The sequence below is a fragment of the Hylobates moloch genome, unplaced genomic scaffold, assembly GCF_009828535.3.
Source record: "Hylobates moloch isolate HMO894 unplaced genomic scaffold, HMol_V3 SCAFFOLD_6, whole genome shotgun sequence".
NCBI lineage: Eukaryota > Metazoa > Chordata > Mammalia > Primates > Hylobatidae > Hylobates > Hylobates moloch.
The window spans coordinates 108,373,481-108,396,567 of record NW_026652281.1 but is presented as its reverse complement, the minus strand read 5'-3'; the positions used below and the strand labels follow the sequence as shown (position 1 = coordinate 108,396,567).

The 23,087-nt window shown below is 44.7% G+C and overlaps 2 protein-coding genes across 3 annotated transcripts in view; one reads left to right on the top strand and one right to left on the bottom strand.

Moving 5' to 3' along the window:
* Window positions 1-8,859, top strand: part of CHST4 (carbohydrate sulfotransferase 4) — a 13,285-nt gene extending 4,426 nt beyond the window's left edge. For both annotated transcript variants that reach the window (XM_032155960.1, XM_032155961.1), the window contains exon 2: window positions 6,929-8,859. In XM_032155960.1, coding sequence (XP_032011851.1) covers window positions 6,947-8,107 — 1,161 coding nt within the window. In that variant the 5' untranslated portion in view covers window positions 6,929-6,946 and the 3' untranslated portion in view covers window positions 8,108-8,859. The remainder of the gene's footprint in view (window positions 1-6,928) is intronic.
* TLE7 (TLE family member 7) overlaps window positions 1-23,087 on the bottom strand; it is a 222,886-nt gene that overhangs the window by 109,132 nt on the left and 90,667 nt on the right. The window lies entirely within an intron of this gene.

Genomic DNA, 23,087 nt, shown 5'->3' with positions numbered 1-23,087 from the left:
AAAAAAAAAAAAAAAAAAGAAAAAAAAAAAAGATACAGCCTTTCCCTTAAGCTATAGCAGCCCAGAGAAAAGAGAGGCACCCATACAGACTTTTACTGTCAAGAGGGATAGCTGCTAACAGAAGGTCTGGGAAACAAATAAATCTTAAGAGGGGGCTGGGCGCGGTGGTTCACACCTGTGGTCCCAGCACTTTGGCAGGCCGAGGCGGGCGGATCACCTGAGGTAAGGGGTTTGAGACCAGCTTGATCAACATGGCGAATCCCTGTTTCCACTAGAAATATAAAAATTAGCTGGGCGTGGCTATAATCCCAGCTACTGGGGAGGCCGAGGCAGGAGAATGGCTTGAACCTAGGAGGCAGGGGTTGCGGTGAGCGGAGATCATGCCACTGCACTCCAGCCTGGGCGACAGAGCAAGACTCTGTCTAAAAAATAAAATTAAAAAAAAAAAAAATCTCAGGAGAAAGAGACAGAACTTCTTTCAGGGAGAAGGCAGGCTCTCCCTTTCAGGGAGAAGGCAGGTCAGATTCTTGAAGGAACAGTAGCCGTCCTGCAAAAATCTCAGGGCTTTTAAATAACAGGGCAAGTTTGGAAGAACTGAAAGTCGGGAGCCTAAGGCACCAAAACAGAGGGGAGTGACGGGAAATCAAGACCAGGCCATGAAAGACCCCAGGTGCAAGGCGTGGGGATGTTTATTTAATCCCATATACACTGTAAATTTACTGAAGGATTTTTAAGCAGGAAGTTGATAGACTTGTGCTTTAAAAAGATACTTTTGGCCAGGTGTGGTGGCTCACACATGTAATCCCAGCACTTTGGGAGGCCAAGGCTGGAAGGTGGCTTGAGGTCAGGAGTTTGACACCAGCTTGGGCAACATAGTGAGGGCCAGTCTCTAGTAAAAAATGAAAAAATTATCTGGGTGTGACTGGACACACCTGTGATCCCAGCTACTGGGGAGGCTGAGACAGGAGGATCGAGAATCACTTGAGCCCAGGAGTTCAAGGCTGCAGTGAGCTATGATCACACCGCTGTACTCTACCCTGGGCAACAGAGTGAGACCCCGACTCTAAAAAAGGAAAAAAAAGATTTTTGGGCCAGGCATGGTGGCTCACACCTGTAATCCCAGCACTTTGGGAGGCCGAGGCAGGTGGATCACTTGAGGTTAGGAGTTTGAGACCAGCCTGGCCATCATGGCGAAACCCTGTCTCTACTAAAAACACAAAAATTAGCTGGGCATGGTGGTGGGTGCCTGTAATCCCAGCCACCTGGGAGTCTGAGGCACAGGAATCACTCGAACCCAGGAGGCAGAGGTTGCGGTGAGCTGAGATCACTGATAGAGCGAGACTCCGTCTCAAAAGAAAAAATAGTAATTAAAAAAAAAATGAAAAAGGTAGTTTTTGGCAGCAGTGGGTCATAGGGAGATGCTGAGAGGCAGAAGAGAAAGGTTGATGTCAGAGGCCACCCTAGAGACAAGCAGCTGGGAATTCTGGCAATGGGAGAGTGGGATTCGAGGATACTACTGAAGAGTCTCCTTCCATGAAGCACCCTGGTGACTCGCATCACCTCGCTTCTGCCACGGCCCAGGAGCATCTGCCTCTGCTGCTCAATACAGCCTTCAGAAATGAGTTTTGCCCAAGACACATCCTAAAGTATCCCCTGGCTCTCTGGTCAGCCCATCGTGTGTCGTCTAGATCCAGATGTGTCTTGGGGCTCAGTTACAAGGGATGGGACTTGCTTCACAAAAGCTACGCTTTCTACCCAGGGCAAGTGCTCACAGAAAGAAAAAGAAGTCAGAGGATTTCCATGGGAGTTCCTGAGAACCGTGGACAACTAACACCTGGGAACAACTGGGGGCAGTTAGGAGGCCCAGCTCCAGCTTGGGCAGGAAACAGGCTTCAGGCCAGCAGCAGCTGTCAGGCAAGGAGGGCCCAGAGTCACCAAGCCCCGCACAGGACACAGAACTGGCCCCAAGCGGGATGGAGGGAGGGAGGGTGTCACTTTGAAAGGTCTATTCTCCTAATCCCTAGGAAATGTTAGCTTTTTCCTCATTATAAGCCCTGCTTATAAAATTCTATCACCATTTCCTTATAACTGTATACAGGATAAGTTCTTCTCATTTTCCTCTCTTTTTGGTTTTGCTCCATTGCTTCCTATTTTTGTTGGAAACTTTTTCTCATACTCACATTGCCCTTAGGAGAAGCTCTTTTGCTAAAGTCACCTCTTCAGTCTTTGCGGGGAGGGAGGACATCCTTGGGCCACGATCAATAATAGCCTAGTTTCTAATCATTTTCCTCTTGCACTCAAGTTTTAAGAACTAGGAGCACATCTTAGCTGGTCCTGTTCTTTTTTTTTTTTTTTTTGAGATGGAGTCTTGCTCTGTCGCCCAGGCTGGAGTGCAGTGGTGTGATCTCTGCTCACTGCAAGCTCTGCCTCCCGGGTTCACGCCATTCTCCTGCCTCAGCCTCCCGAGTAGCTGGGACTATAGGTGCCCGCCACCACGCATGGCTAATTTTTTGTATTTTTAGTAGAGACGGGGTTTCACCATGTTAGCCAGGATGGTCTCGATCTCCTGACCTCGTGATCCACCCACCTTGGCCTCCCAAAGTGCTGGGATTACAGACGTGAGCCACCACACCCGGCCTAGCCGGTCCTGTTCTAATCTACAGGGCTAAGACTACAGGGCAGGAATTACCAGTCATTGACATTTTCCTGCCGTACAGCAAGTGATTTTCAGCCATGAAGATGAGATGATCCTCATTGGATCTTTTTGGCACATCCAGAGGAAAAGCACTGTTATTATGAATGGAAGATAAGGGGTTTTTCTGCTATTGCCACCCAAGGTTTGGCTTGAGTCATTACATACTTCCCAGAAGGTTCAGGGGACTTCCAAGGAAAACCCACAAGCTGGCAAAGCATGCTCTCCCTTCAGGAAGAAAGCTATAAATGCCAAGAGTCTCCTTTGTGGCTGCCCAATTTCTCTCCTAAAATCCACTCTCGCAGGTCTCTGGAGCCCTGGACGTAGAGAATAGTTTCTGATAGTATGAAGCCTGCCTTCATACATATGTGATCTTACATACATGTGTGACGGTGTGTGAACATAAAGGTCATCACTGAAGCATTTGAAATGGCAAAAGATTGGAAACAACTCATAAGCCAATCAATGAGGAAACTGATTAAATAAACTGTGGTTAATCCACATAATACTTCTTCGAAGCAACAATGAACGAGGAACTGCTTTACGAACTGCCCTGGAATGCTCCCTAAGACATACTGACAACTAAAAATAAAGGGCAGCACAGAATAGATAACTTGAAATTTTTTTTTGCGTTTTAAAGAGGAAAAAAATTAAGAACACATACACATTTGAATGTTCTTGTGTACACATAAAGCAACTGAAAAGACACATTAAAAAATGAACTCAGGCCAGACACAGTGGCTCATGCCTGTATAATCCCAGCACTTTGGGAGGCTGAGGCGGGCAGACAACTTGAGGTCAGGAGTTCGAGACCAGCCTGGCTAACATGGTGAAACCTCGTTTCTACTAAAAATACAAAAATTAGCCAGGCGTGGTGGTGTGCGTCTGTAGTCTCACCTACTCAGGAGGCTGAGGCAGGAGAATCACTTGAACCTGGGAGGCGGAGGTTTCAGTGAACTGAGATCATACCACAGCACTCCAGACTGGGCAACAGAGCAAGACTCTGTCTCAAAAAAAAAAAAAAAAAGTAGTTGCTATCTGGGGCAAGTTGAGAAATGGGCAGGTGAGGTCAGGTGCTGGAAGTAGACTTTTCACTGTACACTGATGACAAAACACCAGCTAGCAGATAAATAGCAGCTGTCAGTACGTAAAGAAGAGGGGACTGATTTGTCAGCTAGTAAAATTCTTAGGTTTTCTTTCCTCTGGAAAAATACTATGACCCCTTTAAAGATATGTCACTACCCATGTCTACAAATAGCTCTAGAAGTTTCCTAATTTCTGACTACAGGCCTCCCTCACAGGCACAAGTGCTTGTCATAAGATTTCCCCTCCCGGCTGGGCACCGTGGCTCACGCTTGTAATCCCTGCAATTTGGGAGGCTGAGGCAGGCGGATCACAAGGTCAAGAGATCAAGACCATCCCAGTCAACATGGTGAAGCCCCGTCTCTACTAAAATATAAAAAATTAGCTGAGCCTGGTGGCACGTGCCTACAGTCCCAGCTACTCAGGAGGCTGAGGCAGGGGAATCACTTGAACCCGGGAGGAGGAGGTTGCAGTGAGCCGAGATCATGCCACTGCACTTCAGCCTGGTGACAGAGCAAGACCCCATCTCAAAAAAAAAAAAAAAAAAAAGATTTCCCTTCCCCAGTGACATGTGTTAAAAGCCTGGGGTGTGTCAGGCTGGGCTGCAGGCTGGCAGGCACTCCTTTCCCTCCTGCATACAGAATCTGAGAAAACGCTTGTTTTAAATTCTGAGTCTGTAGATACTTTTCAAAACAATTTGAATCATGTGACTATTACCTATTAAAAACTTTTTAGGCTGAGCATGGTGGCTCATGCCTGTAATCCTAGCACTTTGGGAGGCCGAGGCAGGAAGATTGTTTGAGGCCAAGAGTTCAAGATCTGACTGAGCAACATTTCTTTCTTTCTTTTTTTTTGTTTTTCTTTTTTGAGATGGAGTTTTGCTCTTGTTGCCCAGGCTAGAGTGCAATGGCACAATCTCGGCTCACTGCAATCTCTGCCTTTCGGATTCAAGTGATTCTCCTACCTCAGCCTCCCAAGTAGCTGGGATTACAGGTACCAGCCAACACGTCCAGCTAATTTTTGTATTTTTAGCAGAGGCAGGGTTTTACCATGTTGGCCAGGCTGGTCTCAAACTCCTGACCTCATATGATCCACCCACCTCGGCCTCCAAAAGTATTGGGACTACAGGCATGAGCCACTGTGCTCGGCCATGACCTTGTCTCTGCAAAAATAAATAAATAAATAAATACTTTAAAAATAATTGATATAAGACCTGCCACCACGAAAATAGCTGACCCCCAAATCCAGCCCCAGTTACCATCTGGAAATCTCACCTCTATTTTTTACTAAAGCTGGAAGGGAGAATTTCTTGTGTACATGGTGATATACAAATGAACACCTTACTGCTACTATGAACATTTTACTATGTGCAATAGCTATTCTCTCTCCCAATAGTTATTTATGTCAGAAGGTCACCCAGAATGACAAAGTCATGTGGGAAGGCGGTTAAAATATCCCTTGGAATAACATTCTAGCATACCACTGGGAACCGTGGTCCTTTCACACGACCCAAGCCCTGATTGCAAAATGTTGCCATCAGTCAGTATGAGACAGTACAAATCACAAAGTGAGACCCTTTCTCTAGATATGTACTGTCTATCAACTGGAAAACCATCTTAATATGCTTATTTTTTGTTTTGTTTTGTTACATTTGTGGGTTTTTTTGGAGATAGAGTCTCAGCCTTTCACCCAGGCTGGAGTGCAGTGGCGCGATCTCGGCTCACTGCAACCTCTGTCTCCCAGGTTCAAACGATTCCCCTGCCTCAGCCTCCCAAGTAGCTGGGACTATAGGCATGTGCCAACACACTCAGCTAATTTTTGTATTTTTAGTAGAGACAGGGTTTTGCCATGTTGACCAGGCTGGTCTCAAACTCCTGACCTCAAGTGATCTGCCCAGCTCAGTCTCCCAAAGTGCTGGGATTACAGGCGTGAGCCACTGCACCTGGCCTTAATATACTTATTTTGTTGGACCAAGATACTTTACTATCACCTACAAAACACATTTTGAAAATAAATATCTAAATTCTAATAAATATCTAAATTCTTGATGGGATGGCGCTCCCTAGGGTTGTGTGATACACACTTGCCCAACTGCACTGAGCTGCCCTGAGTAGGTTGTCCCACGTAATCAAACATGCCTCAAGCAGCAGTGTGGGAGTCATGGGTCACAAGTGTCCCCAGTGAGAGTGATACAGCTCTGAGATCTGTAGCACTTGGGTTGCCTTGCCATGCTTTCTTAGAGTTGGCAGGTAAGGAGACTCTAATAGCTCAAATAACTCTAATTCAGCTCAAATAGATTCGGATAGTTTATTACCTACACAGATGCAAGGTCAACATTGGATCAACTCCCCATGGCCTTGATCCCATGGGATGACACCAAATCAGAAGGATTTGCTATCTAGGGCAAGGTGAGAAACGGGCAGGTGAGGTCAGGTGCTGGACGTAGACTTTTCACTCTACACTGGTGGCAAAACACCAGCTAGCAGATAAATAGATGACAGCCACCATGAGCACCTGGCTCTGCCTTTGAGGAGACAATTCCAACTAAAGCCAAGCAGTTGTACAACCTGCAGCCCTATCCTTTGAGGGACTGGAGTGAAAAGTCCTGTGCTTAATTGCAGTGAGGGAGGGAGATGAGACACAGTCTTGGTTGCAGTCTCCCTTATGATGGAGGGATGGCTAAGCAGTGGCCTCGAGGCATTTCTTCACTAGGTAGCTTATCTCCCTCTGTTTCTGCAGGAATCACAAGGCATTCATCCAAGACTTGAGTCAGACTGAGGTGAAGCCTCCCCCATGTGGCCTCTCTGAAGACATCCTTGTCATCAGGGCACCATGATGGAGCCATTTCCTTATGTTGATTAAATGTGGTTGAGTTCAGATATTTTTGGTAAACCAATGGGCAAGGTGGCTTGGTTTAGAAAGACCAGGAAGGAGGAATTAAAGACCCTGAAGGAGAACATATTAACACACTAAGTGTAAGGGACAGGAAATGATTTGGAGAGGGATTGGCGCCATTGTTGGCAGGAATCCTCTGGCTTTCCATGTTGCTCCTTGGTGGGGGGTCAGAGAGCAGGTGGCTTTGGCCAGAAGGGGAATAGCAGGCAAACAGTAAAACAGCAGCCCAACTCCACCCTTTCTGTTTGTTCCTTAAAGGTCTTCCACTTCGGCACAATGCTACTGCCTAAAAAAATGAAGCTCCTGCTGTTTCTGGTTTCCCAGATGGCCATCTTGGCTCTATTCTTCCACATGTACAGCCACAACATCAGCTCCCTGTCTATGAAGGCGCAGCCCAAGCGCATGCACGTGCTGGTTCTGTCTTCCTGGCGCTCCGGCTCTTCTTTTGTGGGGCAGCTTTTTGGCCAGCACCCAGATGTTTTCTACCTGATGGAGCCTGCTTGGCACGTGTGGATGACCTTCAAGCAGAGCACCGCCTGGACGCTGCACATGGCCGTGCGGGATCTGATACGGGCTGTCTTCTTGTGCGACATGAGCGTCTTTGATGCCTACATGGAACCTGGTCCCCGGAGACAGTCCAGCCTCTTCCAGTGGGAGGACAGCCGGGCCCTGTGTTCTGCACCTGCCTGTGACATCATCCCACAAGATGAAATCATTCCCCGGGCTCACTGCAGGCTCCTGTGCAGTCAACAGCCCTTCGAGGTGGTGGAGAAGGCCTGCCGCTCCTACAGCCATGTGGTGCTCAAGGAGGTGCGCTTCTTCAACCTGCAGTCCCTCTACCCGCTGCTGAAAGACCCTTCCCTCAACCTGCACATCGTGCACCTGGTCCGGGACCCCCGAGCCGTGTTCCGTTCCCGAGAACGCACAGAGGGACATCTCATGATTGACAGTCGCATTGTGATGGGGCAGCATGAGCAAAAACTCAAGAAGGAGGACCAACCCTACTATGTGATGCAGGTCATCTGCCAAAGCCAGCTGGAGATCTACAAGACCATCCAGTCCTTGCCTAAGGCCCTGCAGGAACGCTACCTGCTCGTGCGCTATGAGGACCTGGTTCGAGCCCCTGTGGCCCAGACTTCCCGAATGTATGAATTCGTGGGATTGGAATTCTTGCCCCATCTTCAGACCTGGGTGCATAACATCACCCGAGGCAAGGGCATGGGTGACCACGCCTTCCACACAAATGCCAGGGATGCCCTTAATGTCTCCCAGGCTTGGCGCTGGTCTTTGCCCTATGAAAAGGTTTCTCGACTTCAGAAAGCCTGTGGCGATGCCATGAATTTGCTGGGCTACCGCCACGTCAGATCTGAACAAGAACAGAAAAACCTGTTGCTGGATCTTCTGTCTACCTGGACTGTCCCTGAGCAAATCCACTAAGAGGGTTGAGAAGGCTTTGCCGCCACCTGGTGTCAGCCTCAGTCACTTTCTCTGAATGCTTCTGAGCCTTGCCTACATCTCTGAGCCTTAACTACGTGTCTGTGGGTATCACGCTGAGTATAAGTTGTGTCCGCACGTGCTCAAGCAGAAGGACTTTTGTGTCCATACTTGTGTCTAGAAAACAGACTCAGGAACCTTATGTAAGCAGCACATTCCACCAGTGAAACAGGGTATTGCTCTTCTTCTTTTCTTGATCTTCCTGTCTGGGCAGACTTCAGAGACTTTGTGGCCTGGAGGCCTATTAAGCACGACACAGTATCAGTGGAACTGATCCATAAACCTCCCTGTCCACATCTTGCCCAATGGGGAATGGATCTTTCACCAAAGGGCTCACCAGCATTTTCCACAGAGATGCAAATTCTGAGCCCTTGGAGTTCCCAGTGGATTCAAGGAAGGAAGTGGGAACAAGGTTGGATGCCTACTTGTGAGCTTGACCATCACAGCTATCGGTAATCAGAAATATGAAACAAAATCTCTGCACAAAAGAGCAAGCTCTTAAGTTCACAGGGTGCCTGGGCTGCATTTGAATATCACTTCCCCTCTGCATTTTCCTATCACATAGAAGACTTTGACCTGTGAAGCTGCCATGTGTTAATACTACAATTCCAAAATAAGATTCTGTTTAGAATGTCCCTTTTTATGCTTCTTAATTATTAGCAGTAAATGTTCATTCTTATGGGATCCTAAGCTAAGAATAGATGTAATCATCTTTATGGGTTTTTAAAAACACATTTGCTATTATCTATCACCCATTTATACAGAAAATTGCTAAGATAATGTTTGGTTTCAGATGATGAACTAAGTCTATACCCTCTTAAGAATTGGTGGAAAATAGACAATTAGCAGCTAAGCCCTTTCTTTCTTGTGTGAGGTATAAGTTGTGATAACACCATATGTGTCACCCTAGGGTCTGGGCAGAGAGTTCTTTTACTCTGATCCCTCAGCCAGAGGACCTCAGTTCTAGTATGACTGGTGCTATTTAGCTCCTCCTGGCCACTTCTCCTAATAAGGAAAGTTGTTATTCCCAATCTTGGCAGGAGCCCCCAGATCTAGTTTTACAATAGAATTTCACCTGTTAAAAAATGCAGATTGCCAGGCACTACCTCAAATCTGCTAGAATCAGAATCCCCCAGTATGGGGGCTGGAGTTCTGGTGACTCTTCCATGGCTAGCCTGGCACTAGCGCACCTTGCACCAGGCAGCAACACTGTTCGCCTCCTTGCTCCAAGAAAGGTGACTCTTCCACAAATGCAGAGTATGTATGCCACTTGCTCTTGCCACTTGTGCTGTCCTTGGGTTGGAAAGAATAGAAAGAAGCTCCCTATATGTCTGGAATTCCATGGACCTCTGAGTCCTGACTTTTTAAATATTTCACTTTGTCCAAGTCTGAGAGATTGTGTCATTTTCTCTTTCTTTTTGTTTCCACATTTTGACGGGCTTCATAAAGCTTCCTGGATGTCAGGTCAGAACTCTCACACTCCATTCGGCCGAGTAGTGATTGAGCTTCTCCACTGCCTGAGATACTTGAGTAGCTACTTTTCCTAGCTGGGTCTGTTGAAGTTAATTTATATTTGGCTTTAAAGAAGCTAATTTATTCTAATGTCCAAATCTTTAAAAACTTCTAAGAGCATAGGATCTCCCAGGCAAATGCTTGCCTCTACAAGGCAAATGTTTACCTCCTAAATAATGTCAGAGTAAAATTTCCCAGCATTGAAAATAAGACCAGAACAGCAGTGTGAACAGAGTGAAGAGGGCCAGTGAGGGAACAGACAGTGGTAGACTCAACCACCTCTGATTTCCCTTCTGAAAGTCCAGTGTCTGTCTGAATTGTTTTAAAGTTAGCAACCTCTTTATGAGCCATCCCTATGTGATGCCTGCTTGTCCTTCTCCAAAAAGATCACCCCATCCTGATACAAGAAAAGAGACTAGCCACACAGAAGTCTCAGAGTCTTATTCAAGATCCACTTTAGAACAGCTTTAAATTTCCTGCATTCCAAGTCTGAGATATGCAATGAGGTCCAGAATCTAAGAGCCATACCCTTGAAGAAAATATCTGTGCTCTCTGATAGAGTAGCCACTAGCCACCAGTAGTTGTTTAGATTTAAGTTAATTAAAATTTAATAAATTTTTAGCTCCTCAGTCACACTAGCCACATTTCAAGGACCCAATAGCTGCGTAAGGCTAGTGGCTACTGTATTGGACAGCATAGATATAATGTCCACCATTGCAAAAGTTTGATTGGACAATTCTGGTCTAAATTCATTTTTATATATGTATCATCTAATCCCTAATTCAGCCCCATCCTCCTAGGCCAAAAAGTTTAAATAATATATAATATCATGGCATTTTTATATAGCATAGAGTGCATAATATAAAATCATGCTATATAGGCTGGGTGTGGTGGCTCATGTCTGTAATCACAGCACTTTGGGAGGCCAAGGTGGGCAGATCACTTGAAGTCAGGAATTTGAGACCAGCCTGGCCAACATGGACAAACATGTCTCTACTAAAAATACAAAAATTAGCCGGGTGTGGTGGTGCACACCTGTAATCCCAGCTACTCGGAAGGCAGAGGCAGGAGAATTGCTTGAACCTGGGAGGCGGAGGTTGCAGTGAGCCGAGACGGTGCCTCTGCACTCCAGCCTGGGTGACAGAGAAAGACTGTGTCTTAAAAAAAAAAAAAAAAAAATCATGCTATATAATCTTAAAAGCATGACCCAGTGGTGAACAAGACTTCAGTGAACAATGGCACAGTCTCTTGTTGAAGTGTTCAGGAGGCTGGAGCTGGGATTCAGTGGTGAGAATGGCAACACTCAGTTGAGATATGAGGCATTTGGGGACATGAGAACTGGTGACAAGCATAGAGGATGGTGTTCTGCGAGACATCCTTCCTAATTCAGAGGCATCTGTTCCATCCCAAACCCCCAGCAACAGAAAGGTGTTTCTTTCCACCTCAGCCTGTCTAGCTGCATAGGGTCTGTGCATGAGTTTAAACCTAGATTAGAGTTGAATTGATCACATTTCTCAAAGCTAATTTTTAGGGTTTAGGGAATGAGCTTCTCTCAAGTCTAATGTAACCATAACAGCCTGAACTGCCTAATTGCAATACAGCAATAGATTGCTTTACAAAATGCCAAACTAGGCAACTGCTCCAAGTCCTATGTTTGCAATTGTGAGTCGGGGGGTGGAGGTCTCAAACTTTATAAATAATTATCTGGATGGTGAGAAGGGAATATGTTTGAGGCAAAGGGGTGTCAACAGTAACTTAACTACGTTTCTATCTATAGTTACTATGTGGCTTCATTTTCTTTCTGTTTTTTCGTTTGCTTGTTTGTTTGTTTTTTGAGATGGGTTCTCACTCTGTCACCCAGGCTAGAGTCCTGTGGCGCGATCTCTGCTCACTGCAACCTCTGCCTCCTGGGTTCAAGCAATTCTCCCCGCCTCAGCCTCTCGATAGCTGAGATTACACGCGTCCGCCACCATGCCCGGCTAATTTTTGAATTTTTTAGCACAGACGGGCTTTCGCCATGTTGGTCAGGCTGGTCTTGAACTCCTGACCTCAGGTGATCTGCCTGCCTTGTCCTTCCAAAATGCTGGGATTACAGGCATGAGCCACTGCGCCCAGCCATGGCTTCATTTTCTATAGAATGAGAGCAGTTGCTAGGTTTTTAATAAATTTTCATTAAAACTACATTTTTTCAACTTATGAATAGTGGTTATGGAGAAAGATAGAATCAACTTCTGTTAATTTTTATGCAAAAATCTGCCATTGAATTGTCTGTAATATGTTTCTCAAAATATCATTTATAATTTACTATGTGATTTATATCCAAGCTAAATATAAATTAACTTCATTAACTATGTACATTTTCATGACTCTGTTGAATTACTTTCACAGACCGACAAAGCAAAATTAAAAATGAACTCTGTAAGTGACCTAGTCCAGTTAACAATAAACCCCTGACAGGCATTAGTTGAGGATCCCCAACCCATTGCCCCTTGTGTCAAGGGTTATGCCCCACTTCTGGATGAAGGTCCCTGGTCATTCAGAGAAAGGTTTTTTTGTGTTTTTTGTTTTGTTTTGTTTTGTTTTTTTCAATGCAGTGATGAGGAAAAGTAGTAACCAATAACCAGAGTAAGGATATTTGAATATAGCACTTGGCTAAGGGGTGTATTCATTTTTTTCCACACACTTAATGGGCATCTACTATATGCCTAGGAATGTTCTAGGTGCTGTGGATACAGCAGAAAACACAGCAGGCAAAGCCTCTCCTTTCATACAACAGACATTTTAGTCTGTTGGGGGCAAGAGAACAAAAAATATATGTCAGATACTAAGTACTATGAAGAAAAATAAGGGGAAGCCGCTTGGCAGTGAAGGAGGGTGCTATTCTACAGAGGCAATAGGAGACCTCTTCGCAGAGAATGTGAGATTGCCACAGAGACCCCGTCTAAGTAAAGGAGCTTGCCATGCAGAGATCTGGGGGCAGAGTGCCCCAGTAGATGCCAGTGTCAGTATGGACAGAATCAATGAGTCTGATGAGAACCTATTGTGTGCTTGGTACTGTGCTGTGTGCGCCCCCCTGGAGGATAAGGAAGTAGAACCGTGACAGTAAGACAGAGAGGTTATGCACTCCCGAGTGCTTGGGCACTGGAACCGTGCTGACTGGGTGACTCCACTATTACCAGCTACGTGACCTCAGGCAAGTTCCTCAACATCCCCATGTCTTAAATCCCTCAAGTATAGAGTGGGTGGAATAACAGCAGAATGACTCCTTGGAGTTGCTGGAAGTGCTAATGAGTCACAGTGTGTGGAACGTCCTTAGCGAGCACTTACTCAGCATTAGCTGTGAATATCATGATTACAATGCTTTTCTCCCGTTTCTGATCTGAACCCCTCTATGGCATTTCTGATCATACTGAAATGATGAAATTTATACTTCCTGATCTTCTAGGTTCTCTACCTCGGTGGTTCTCAACTGGAGGCAATTTTGTCCCACAGGGAACACTTCACAATGTCTGGAGACTTTTTTATTTTATTATTATTATTGTTGTTATTATTATTATTATTTATTTATTTATTTTTGAGATGGAGTCTCACTCTGTCACCCAGGCTGGAGTGCAGTGACGTGATCTTGGCTCACTGCAACCTCCGCCTCTCAGGTTCAAGCAATTCCCCTGCCTCAGCCTCCTGAGTTGCTGGGACTACAGGTGCGCACCACCATGCCTGGCTAGTTTTTGTATTTTTAGTAGAGACGGGGTCTCACCATATTGGCCAGGCTGGTCTTGAACTCCTGTCCTCAAGCGATCCACCCTCCTCAGCCTCCCAAAGTGCTGGGATTACAGGCATGAGCCACCACACCCGACTATATTTTATTTTTAATTGGCAATAATTTTATCTATCTATCTGTAGACATTTTTGATTGTCACAACTGGAGAGTGGGTGATTCAGTGTTACTGGCATCTACTGTGTAGGGGCCTGGGATGCTGTTAAATAAACATCCTACAAAGCACAGGACAGTTTCCTATAACAAAGAATTATTTGGTCCAAAATGTCAACTGTGCAGCTGTTGAAAACCCCCACTCTACACCAACCAGGGATAAGGATAAAGAGCTGATGACTCAAATGGATTTCCCTTTCATCTCATCCAACCTCATTCAAACGGATGTGCCACCAGCCCAAATGTCCTGACTGGGGAGATATAACCAGGGCTTTTTGATACCCACTCCATTAGTAACCATCTCAAAAGGAGAGTGGTAGAGTAGCTGTTACAAAACTACAGAGCTGCATCACACGAGGTGAACCAAGAAAAGACTGAGGAGAGGAAGTGAGGTGCAGCCAGCATTCCTGGGACCAGTCACTCGCTGTGCCTTAACTAGTCATGGCTCATGTCCACCCTAACTCAGGCACCTGTGGCCAGAAGAGGAAAGGGTTTAAAGAGGCAAAACGTGATCATTTAGGGCCTTGGGTAAAATGGGCAGGATGAATGAAGCCTGAAGCAAACGTGCTGGAGAAACATGCGTAAGTGACTGGAAACAGAGACACCATTCACGAACGCCAAAAAGTTCTGTAGGCACCAAAGGATTGAGACCAGTGTTTCTCAACCTTTTTTTATTTTTTTTTTCCTCATTATCATCCCCAACCACTACTCCAGCAAGCCTTGTAGACATTGTTTTCCTAATCGCCACCACCCCTCATACAAAATTTTAGTATCACAAATATACTGTTGGGCCCAGCTTTGGCTCACGCCTATAATCCCAGCACTTTGGAAGGCTGAGGCAGGTGGGTCGCTTAAGCTCAGGAGTTCAAGACCAGCCTGGGCAACATGGTGAGACCCTGTCTCTACAAAAAAAAGTATAAAAATTAGCTAGGAGTGTTAGTGCACACTGTAGTCCCAGCTACTCAGGAGACCGAGGTGGGAGGATCTCTTGAGCCTGGGAGGTCAAGGCTGCAGTGATCCGTGATTGTGTCACTGCATTCCAGCCTGGGCAACAGAGTGAGACCCTGTCTCAATACAAAACAAAACAAAACAAAACAAATACACTGTCGATTTGTTTATGTATTGTGGCCCTTTGAAGGACTGACTACAAACCATCGTAATATCTAAAGGTTCTTGCCCCTGCCCAAGAACCAACTTTTACCACTCCATGGTCACTTCCCTTGAGAATGTATGATTTAATCCACTGTCCCTAATATTTTCAGCTCCTTCCCCAGCCCGTCTCTTTCTTTCTCGACATATCTTTTCATTTGTCAAACCCCCAACTATGTTCCTTGCTCAACAATAATTAATTGTGATTAAGCAAATTACACATAGGAGAGCAATTTTCAAACTGTTTAAAGACCTACGACAATGTCAGTTAGTTGTAGTAGTAAAAAAATAATACAAGTGGCCAGGTATGGTGGCTCATGCCTGTAATCCCAGCACTTTGGGAGGCTGAGACAGGTGAAACACTTAAGATCAGAGACCAGCCTGGCCAACATGGCAAAATTCCATCTATACTAAAAATACAAAAATTAGCCGGGCATGGTGGCAGGCACCTGTAATCCCAGCTATTCGGGAGGCTGAGGCAGGAGAATCACTTGAAACTGGGAAGCGGAGTTTGCAGTGAGCTGAGATCGCACCACTGCACTCCAGCCTGGGTGACAGCAGGCGACTCTCTCTCAATAATAAAAAAAAAATAATAACAATACAAGTAACCCTGACTAGTGTCCTCTCCCCATCCCCAACCCTCAACCTAACCGTGTGGGATGGGCATTGGCCCTGCTTTCCTGGCTAGTTTTCTTTTTTTTTTTTTTCTTTTTTGTAGAGATGGGGGAGTCTCCCTATGTTGCCCAGGCTGGTCTCGAACTCCTGAGCTCAAGTGATCTTCCTGCTTCAGCCCTCCAAAGTGCTGGGATTACAGGCATAAGCCACTGTGCCCGCCCCCTGACCAGTTTTCAAGTGGGCTCCTTATGGACCTAAAAGGGCAATAAGGAGGCTAGTTTATTGTTTGTGTTTTAATGAGAGAAACATACGTTTCATTAAAACACATGCAGTAAGCACAGGATGCTGCTCTTCATGAAGAACGAGGTACAGGCCAGCACTGTGGCTCATACCTGTAATCCCAGCACTTTGAGAGGCTGAAATTGGTGGATCACTTGAGGTCAGGAGTTCAAGACCAGCCTGGCCAACATGATGAAACTCCATCTCTACTAAAAATAAAAAAATTAGCCGGGCATGGTGGCAGGCATCTGTAATCCCAGCTACTCAGGAGACTGAGGCAGGAGAATCGCTCGAACCCGGGAGGCAGAGGTTGCAGTAAGTGGAGATCGCGCCACTGCACTCTAGCCTGAAGGACAGAGTGAGACTCTATTTCAAAAAAAAAAAGAATGAGGCACCTTTCAGGGTTAGCTCTTGCTCTGCCCTAAATCCATGTGGATTTTGATGGCTAAGTGCTGAAGATGGAAACATTTTAAAAGGAAAAAAGGCCCCTGTTCTTTTATGATGCATCATAAACCAAGCTATGAGGCCTTTACAGATGCAACACACACAAAGCAATCTGGATGCAAATAAATGGAAAAACTTGATTATATTAAATTTAACTGGAGTTATATTAAGAAAGGAGTAGAGTGGCCGGGCGTGGTGGCTCATGCCTGTAATCCCAGCATTTTGGGTGGCCAAGGCAGGCAGATCACAAGATCAAGAGATTGAGACCATCCTGGCCAACATGGTGAAATCCTGTCTCTACTAAAAATACAAAAATTAGCTGGGCATGGTGGTACGCGCCTGTAGTTCCAGCTATTCGGGAGGCTGAGGCAGGGGAATCACTTGAACCCGGGAGGCAGAGGTTGCAGTGAGCTGAGATCGGCCACTGCATTCCAGCCTGGCGACAGGGCGAGACTCCGACCAAAAAAAAAAAAAAGAAAGAGAGAGAGAGAAAGACAAAGAAAAAAAAGAAAGAGAGAGAGAGAAGAAAGAAAGAAACAGAGAGAGAGAAAGAAAAGAAAGAAAGAAAAGAAAGAAAGAGAGAGAGAGAAAGAAAAAAGAAAGAAAGAAAGAAAGAAAGAAAGAAAGAAAGAAAGAAAGAAAGAGAAAGAAAGAAAGAAAGAGAAAAAAAGAAAGAGAGAAAGAAAAGAGTGATTCTCCCAAACTGACCAGAGAAGATTTTTTGTTTTCTCAACATACCTATTACAATCTGTCAGGAGAGTATTTTGAGAAAGACTCGTTTGGGAAATGCTGAATTGTTTCCAGCAATCATAACCCTGGATGGACTTAACGCCTTGTCTTCTCCTAAGCCCCAGCAAGGCAAATGCTGAATACGGAGACCCACATGCTAGGGAAGTTTACTTCACATGGAATTTATGATCACCTACGTCACTTTACGGATCATCTCATTCCTCATCTTCTGACCACATTTCTTCTCCTCCTTCCCAGTGGGGAAAAAAAAATCATCAGACAGGAACTTCTCAACTCTCCAATGCCAAACGTATAAATTCCCTTCATAGCCCGTCTTTCCTCTTCTACCACATTATGGTACAGATGTTCCATATGCTGTTGGCGGCCAGTCCCACCATCATGGCTTTGCATTCCATCCTCTCCCACCTTCTCAAGAACTGTACATTTTTATTATTCACTTCTTCTCTGCTGAACTTCTCTTCTACTAAATCCTTCTCTTTGGCTTTTTTAACCTAATGATCTTCCTTCTTGAGAAAAATCCCCCTCGTTCCCATATCCTGCTACAGCTACTTGCCTCTCTCTCTTCACCTTCATGACCAAACTGCCCTAAAGCATTGTCTACATTCATGGGCCTTATTTTCTCACCTTCCACTTCCTCCTCAACCCACTCCAATCTGGATTTTGCTCCCTACTGTCCCCTGAACCAGCTCCAGAAAACAATAAAAATTAAATTCCATGGTGCTCACTCACTCCAACAGATATTTTCCAATTCTCATTTCACCTGAACGCTCAGCAACAATTAACCTTATTGAACATTTTCTCCTTAAAACACTGTATTCCAATTTTTCTTCCACTTCTCTGGACGCTTCTCAGTGTTTTCTAGAAGATTCTCTTCTGCATAGCTATTAAAAGTTGGAGTTCCTCAAGGCTCAGGCATAGAAGAGCCTCTTCTTTTTTCACTGTAGGCTTTCCCTTTAGACAATCTCACCCCTGCCCACGATTTTGAACACCACTTATATGTGGATGAGTTGCAAATGTATATCCCCAGCTCAGGCTTCTCTGAGTTCCAGATCTGTATATCCTATCACTGATTTGACATCTCAAAAGACCCTCAGATTCAATGTCCAAACACTGCATTCATGATTTTCCCCCTCCTCCAGACTAGCCCATGCCAAGCTTCCTCATCCTTCCTGGATTTCTTTCCCACCTTTCAACTTGTTGCCAAATCCAAAACCTGGATTTTGCCCTTGACTTCTTCCCCCAGTCATTCACCAAGAACTGTTGATTCTACCTGGTCAGGATTTAAGTTTATCTGCTTCTCTTTTTCCTCAACCTCCTCCTCCCTGCCTTGTTCCTGCCACCATCACCTCTTCCCTGAACCACTGTCTGTCATCCTGCCTCCAAACTGCCAACATCAATCCAATATCTACACTGTATTAAAAATTCAGAAAGTCTAAATTGCTTAATGTCATTTAGAAAGCTGCATTCATGGCCGGGCGCGGTGGCTCACGCTTGTAATCCCAGCACTTTGGGAGGCCGAGGCGGGCGGATCACGAGGTCAGGAGATCGAGACCACGGTGAAACCCCGTCTCTACTAAAAATACAAAAAAAATTAGCCGGGCGCAGTGGCGGGCGCCTGTAGTCCCAGCTACTCGGAGAGGCTGAGGCAGGAGAATGGCGTGAACCCGGGAGGCGGAGCTTGCAGTGAGCCGAGATTGCGCCACTGCACTCTAGCCTGGGCGACAGAGCGAGACTCCGTCTCAAAAAAAAAAAAAAAAAAAAAAAAAAAAAAAAAGAAAGCTGCATTCATGATCTGACCCTTGTCTCCCTCTCTTATCCCTCCTTCTTAGACTCTACTTTCTACCCATCTCATATTTGTAGATCTATCAAGTTACCACATACACACCTTCCTCTGGATTTTAGATCATGCTATTTCTCCTACCTGGAGTACCCTACTTTGTCCCACTCCCAACTTTTCTGGCTAATATTTTTGATCCTCCAGGTTTCAACATCTCTGAAAGTCTTGCCTGACAACTCTCTGTTGGATGCCACTGCTGTATGATTTCTATAGTCATAGCATTTACCACACTGTTATAAAACCATTCAATTTGCATGTTCTTTGAACTCTCTGAGGGAAAAGACTGTCTTATTTGCTGCGGTATAATCAATGCCTAGCACAGTACCTGGCACATAGTAGGCACTCAATAAATGTTTGTTTAATGAATGAAGACCTTGATTCTATCTGCATTATATGTAAAGGGCTCATCCTTTATATAGTATTTAGGGAGAAAAAGGCATATTCAGCCAATAACAGAAGCTCTTACTCTGAGAAACACAGTGACATCCTTACAGGTCCAGATAAGACAGAGCCACCATTTAAAAGTTTCCTCTTTGAGAGAAATAAGGGAAGCTGAATCTTAGAGCCAGCAGCTCAGGAGTGCTGGGTCGAGTAAGGTAGCAGGTGAGGGGGTGGGCAAAGCAGAGATTCAAAAACTGAAGTTGACTTGTATTTTTAATAGTAATATTATTGTGGCAAGACAGTCTGAAAATTATGGCTGGTTTTCTGAAGAGCTGCATGTGTCAGAGGTGTTTGAACCAGAGTGACTCCATCTTGAATAGGGACTGGACAAAATAAGGCTGAGACCTATGGGGCTGCATTCCCAGGAGGTTAGGCATTCTTAGTCACAGGATGCGATAGGAGGGCAGCACAAGATACAGGTCACAAAGACTCTGCTGATAAAACAGGATGTAGTAAAGAAGCTGGCCAAAATCCACCAAAACCAAGATGGTGATGAAAGTGGCCTCTGGTCATCCTCACTGCTCATTATACATGAATTATAATGTATTAGCATGCTAGAAGACACTCCAACCAGCATCACGACAGCTTACAAATGCCATGGCAACATCTGGAAGTTGCCCTATATGGTCTAAAGGGAAGAGGAACCCTGAGTTCCAGGAATTGCCTGCCGCTTTCCCGGAACACTCATGAATAATCCACCCCTTGTTTAGCATATGATCAAGAAATAACTATAAGTATACTCAGTCAAGCAGCCCATGCCACTCTTCTGCCTACGGAGTAGCCATACTTTCTTAATAAACTAGCTTTCACTTTGCTCTATGGACTCACCCTGAATCCTTTCTTGCATGAGGTCCAAGAATACTCTCTTAGGGTCTGGATCAGGACCCCTTTCCGGTAACACATGTGTTCATAGGGTGAAGCTTATGAACTAATCGATTGCCACCTGCAAGCATTTGGCAAATACTTGCTGACTGATTGCTTTACAACCTGGTTTTTAGCCAAATCTCCAAGAAGAAAGTTTCTGGCTTGTTTTCTTTCTCCACTCTCATAATGGACAAGTATGATTAAAGGAATGGCTTGGGGGAATAGTCATCTTTGATCTTTTCTCTCACCTTCTACATTCCATCCATCAGCAAATCCTATGAGCTCAACTTCCAAAATACACCCTGAATCAGACCACTTCTCACCATCTCTACTGCTACAGTATTAATCCAACCTCAAATCCACAGCAGCCTCAAATCTCTCTTGAACTTCTACAAGAGCCTCCTAACTGGTCTCTCATCTCTTTTCTTTCAGCATACTTCACCTTCCATTACTATTCAGAAGCTCTTTTGCTATTCAGAAGTTGAGGCAGTGAACCCAACTGGGGTTTCCTTCCAAAATCCAGTCCCCACTTGTATGGCAGAAGCTATTCCTAGGCACAGAAGGCTCAGAAAATTGTGTCCCAATTACCTCCACACCAGCTCACTCATAGATTTTATGCCAGGAGGAGCAGGCTAGAAAGATTAGGGGCTACCATCTAAATCCAAGGCTCCATTTGTGGAGCAAGGCAGGTGTATCATTTCAGAAGAAGTGGACCACATTCCTTGTCACCCCGACTCTGATGTAGTGGCAGAGATTCTGTCCAGGGGGAGAGAAGGCCGTAAGAATAGAGAGCTCAGAGACTCTTTTTAAAAGGACTTACTGAGCCGGGTGCGGTGGCTCATGCTTGTAATCCCAGCACTTTGGGAGGCCAAGGGGGGGTGGATCACCTGAGGTCAGGAGTTTGAGACCAGCCTGGCTAACATGGCGAAATCCCGTCTCCACTAAAAATACAAAATTAGCCAGGCATGGTGGCACACGCCTGTAATCCCAGCTACTCGGGGGGCTGATCCAAGAGAATCGCTTGAACCCGGGAGACAGAGGTTGCAGTGAACCAAGGTCCTGCCACTGCACTCCAGCCTGAGCGACAGAGCAAGACATTGTCTAAAATAAAATAAAAGGACTTACTTTACTTAGAGGAAAATTTGAGGAAGTTCATGCCTAAGTGTGCTGTCAAAAACTGGAGATTTTGGTGGTAAACAATTAGGAGGAGGCTGTTAGCTCCATTAAACTACTAGCAACAAATAAAATGGTAGACCAGCTAGAAGTTTAACAGAGAACCAGGGAAAGAGACAGCTAAGCAGAGCCCTCCTGGGCTCGAAGCAAGCCTCAAAGACTGCCCCAGCAAAGGGACCTGACTAGTTGAATCAGGTGATGGAGCAATTTATGCCCCAGACATTGTTAAAAAAAAAAAAAATAGAGCAACCAGCTATCAGTTATTGGCAGCTAACAGCTGGATATGTTACCAATGAAGTCAGACCAGAAAGAAGCTTAACAGGGGACCAGAGAAAATATAATTAAAGAGAACCCTGCTAAAACTCCAGTAATCTCAGCTCATCAGAGGGACTATGTGCACGGCCAAGGCTTCACTCTCTAAGGAGCAACATTACACTTGAGGGAAATGGATTTCAATAATCTGTTCCAGCCAAGTCACTAAAGAAATTTTAAAAAGCAAATAACGGGCCCCAGGTGAGAGGGTGATTAATATCCAGAATCTATAAAATTTATCTGAAATGCATAATTTTCAACAAAAATTATGAGATTTGCAAAGACATAGAAAAGTGTGACCCAAAAACAAAAAGGGGAAAATCAGGCAATAGAACATGCCTTTGAGGAGCCCAGATGTTGGACTTAACAAAGACTTCAAAGCCCCTGTTACAAATATGTTCAAAGAACTAAAGGATACCATGCTTAAAGAATTAAAGGAAGGTATGTTGACAATGTCTCATCCAACAAATATTATCAATAGATAGAAAATATTTTTAAAAGAATGAATGAAAATGAAGATACAACATACCAAAACTTATGGGATAGAGCTAAAATAGTGCTTAAAGGGAAATATTTAGCTGTAAATGTCAATGTTAAAAAAGGAAGAAAAATCTCAAATCAATAACTAAACTTCCACCTTGAAAATAGAAGAAAAGAAAATCAAACTAAACCCAGAGCAAGAAGAAAGAAAGAAGTAATAGGCCAGGCATGGTGGCTCATGCCTATAATCTCAGCACCTTGGAAGACTAAAGCAGGAGGATCACCTGAGCCCAGGAGTTTGAGACCAGCCTGGGCAACATCGTGAGACCCCATCTCTAAAAAAAAAAAAAAAAAAAAAAAAAAAAAAAATTTAAATTAGCAGCGATGGTGTTGTGCACCTGCAGTGCCAGCTACTCAGGAGGCTAAAATGGGAGGATCACTTGAGCCTGGGAGGTCGAGGATGAAGTGAGCTGTGATTGCACCACTGTGCTCCAGCCTGGGCAACAGAACAAGACCCTATCTCAAAAAAAAAAAAAGAGAGAGAGAGAGAAACAATAAAAATTAGAGCAGAAATAAAGGAAATAGAGAGTGAGAAGAGGGAGAGAGAAAAAAATCAGTCTAATCAAATTTGGTTCTTTGAAAAGATCAACAAAATTGAAGTTTTAGCTAGATTGACCAATAAAAGAAAACAGACTAATTACTAAAATCAGAAATGAAAGAGGGACATTATTACTGACCTTACAAAAATAAAAAAGAATTATCAAGGAATACTAAAAACAACCAGTTAGATAACTTAGATGAAATGGACACATTCCTAGAAAGATACAAACTACCAAAACTAACTCAAGAAGAAATAGAAAATCCGAAAACCCCTATAACAAGTAAAGAGATTAAATTAGTAATTTAAAATTTCTCACTTGTAATCCCAGCACTTTGGGAGGCCAAGGCGGGCAGATCACGAGGTCAAGAGATTGACACCATCCTGGCCAACATGGTGAAGCCCTGTCTTTACTAAAAGTACAAAAATTAGCTCAGTGTGGTGGTGCGCAGCTGTAGTCCCAGCTACTTGGGAGGCTGAGGCAGGAGAATCGCTTGAACCCGGGAGGCAGAGGTTGCAGTGAGCCGAAATCACGCCA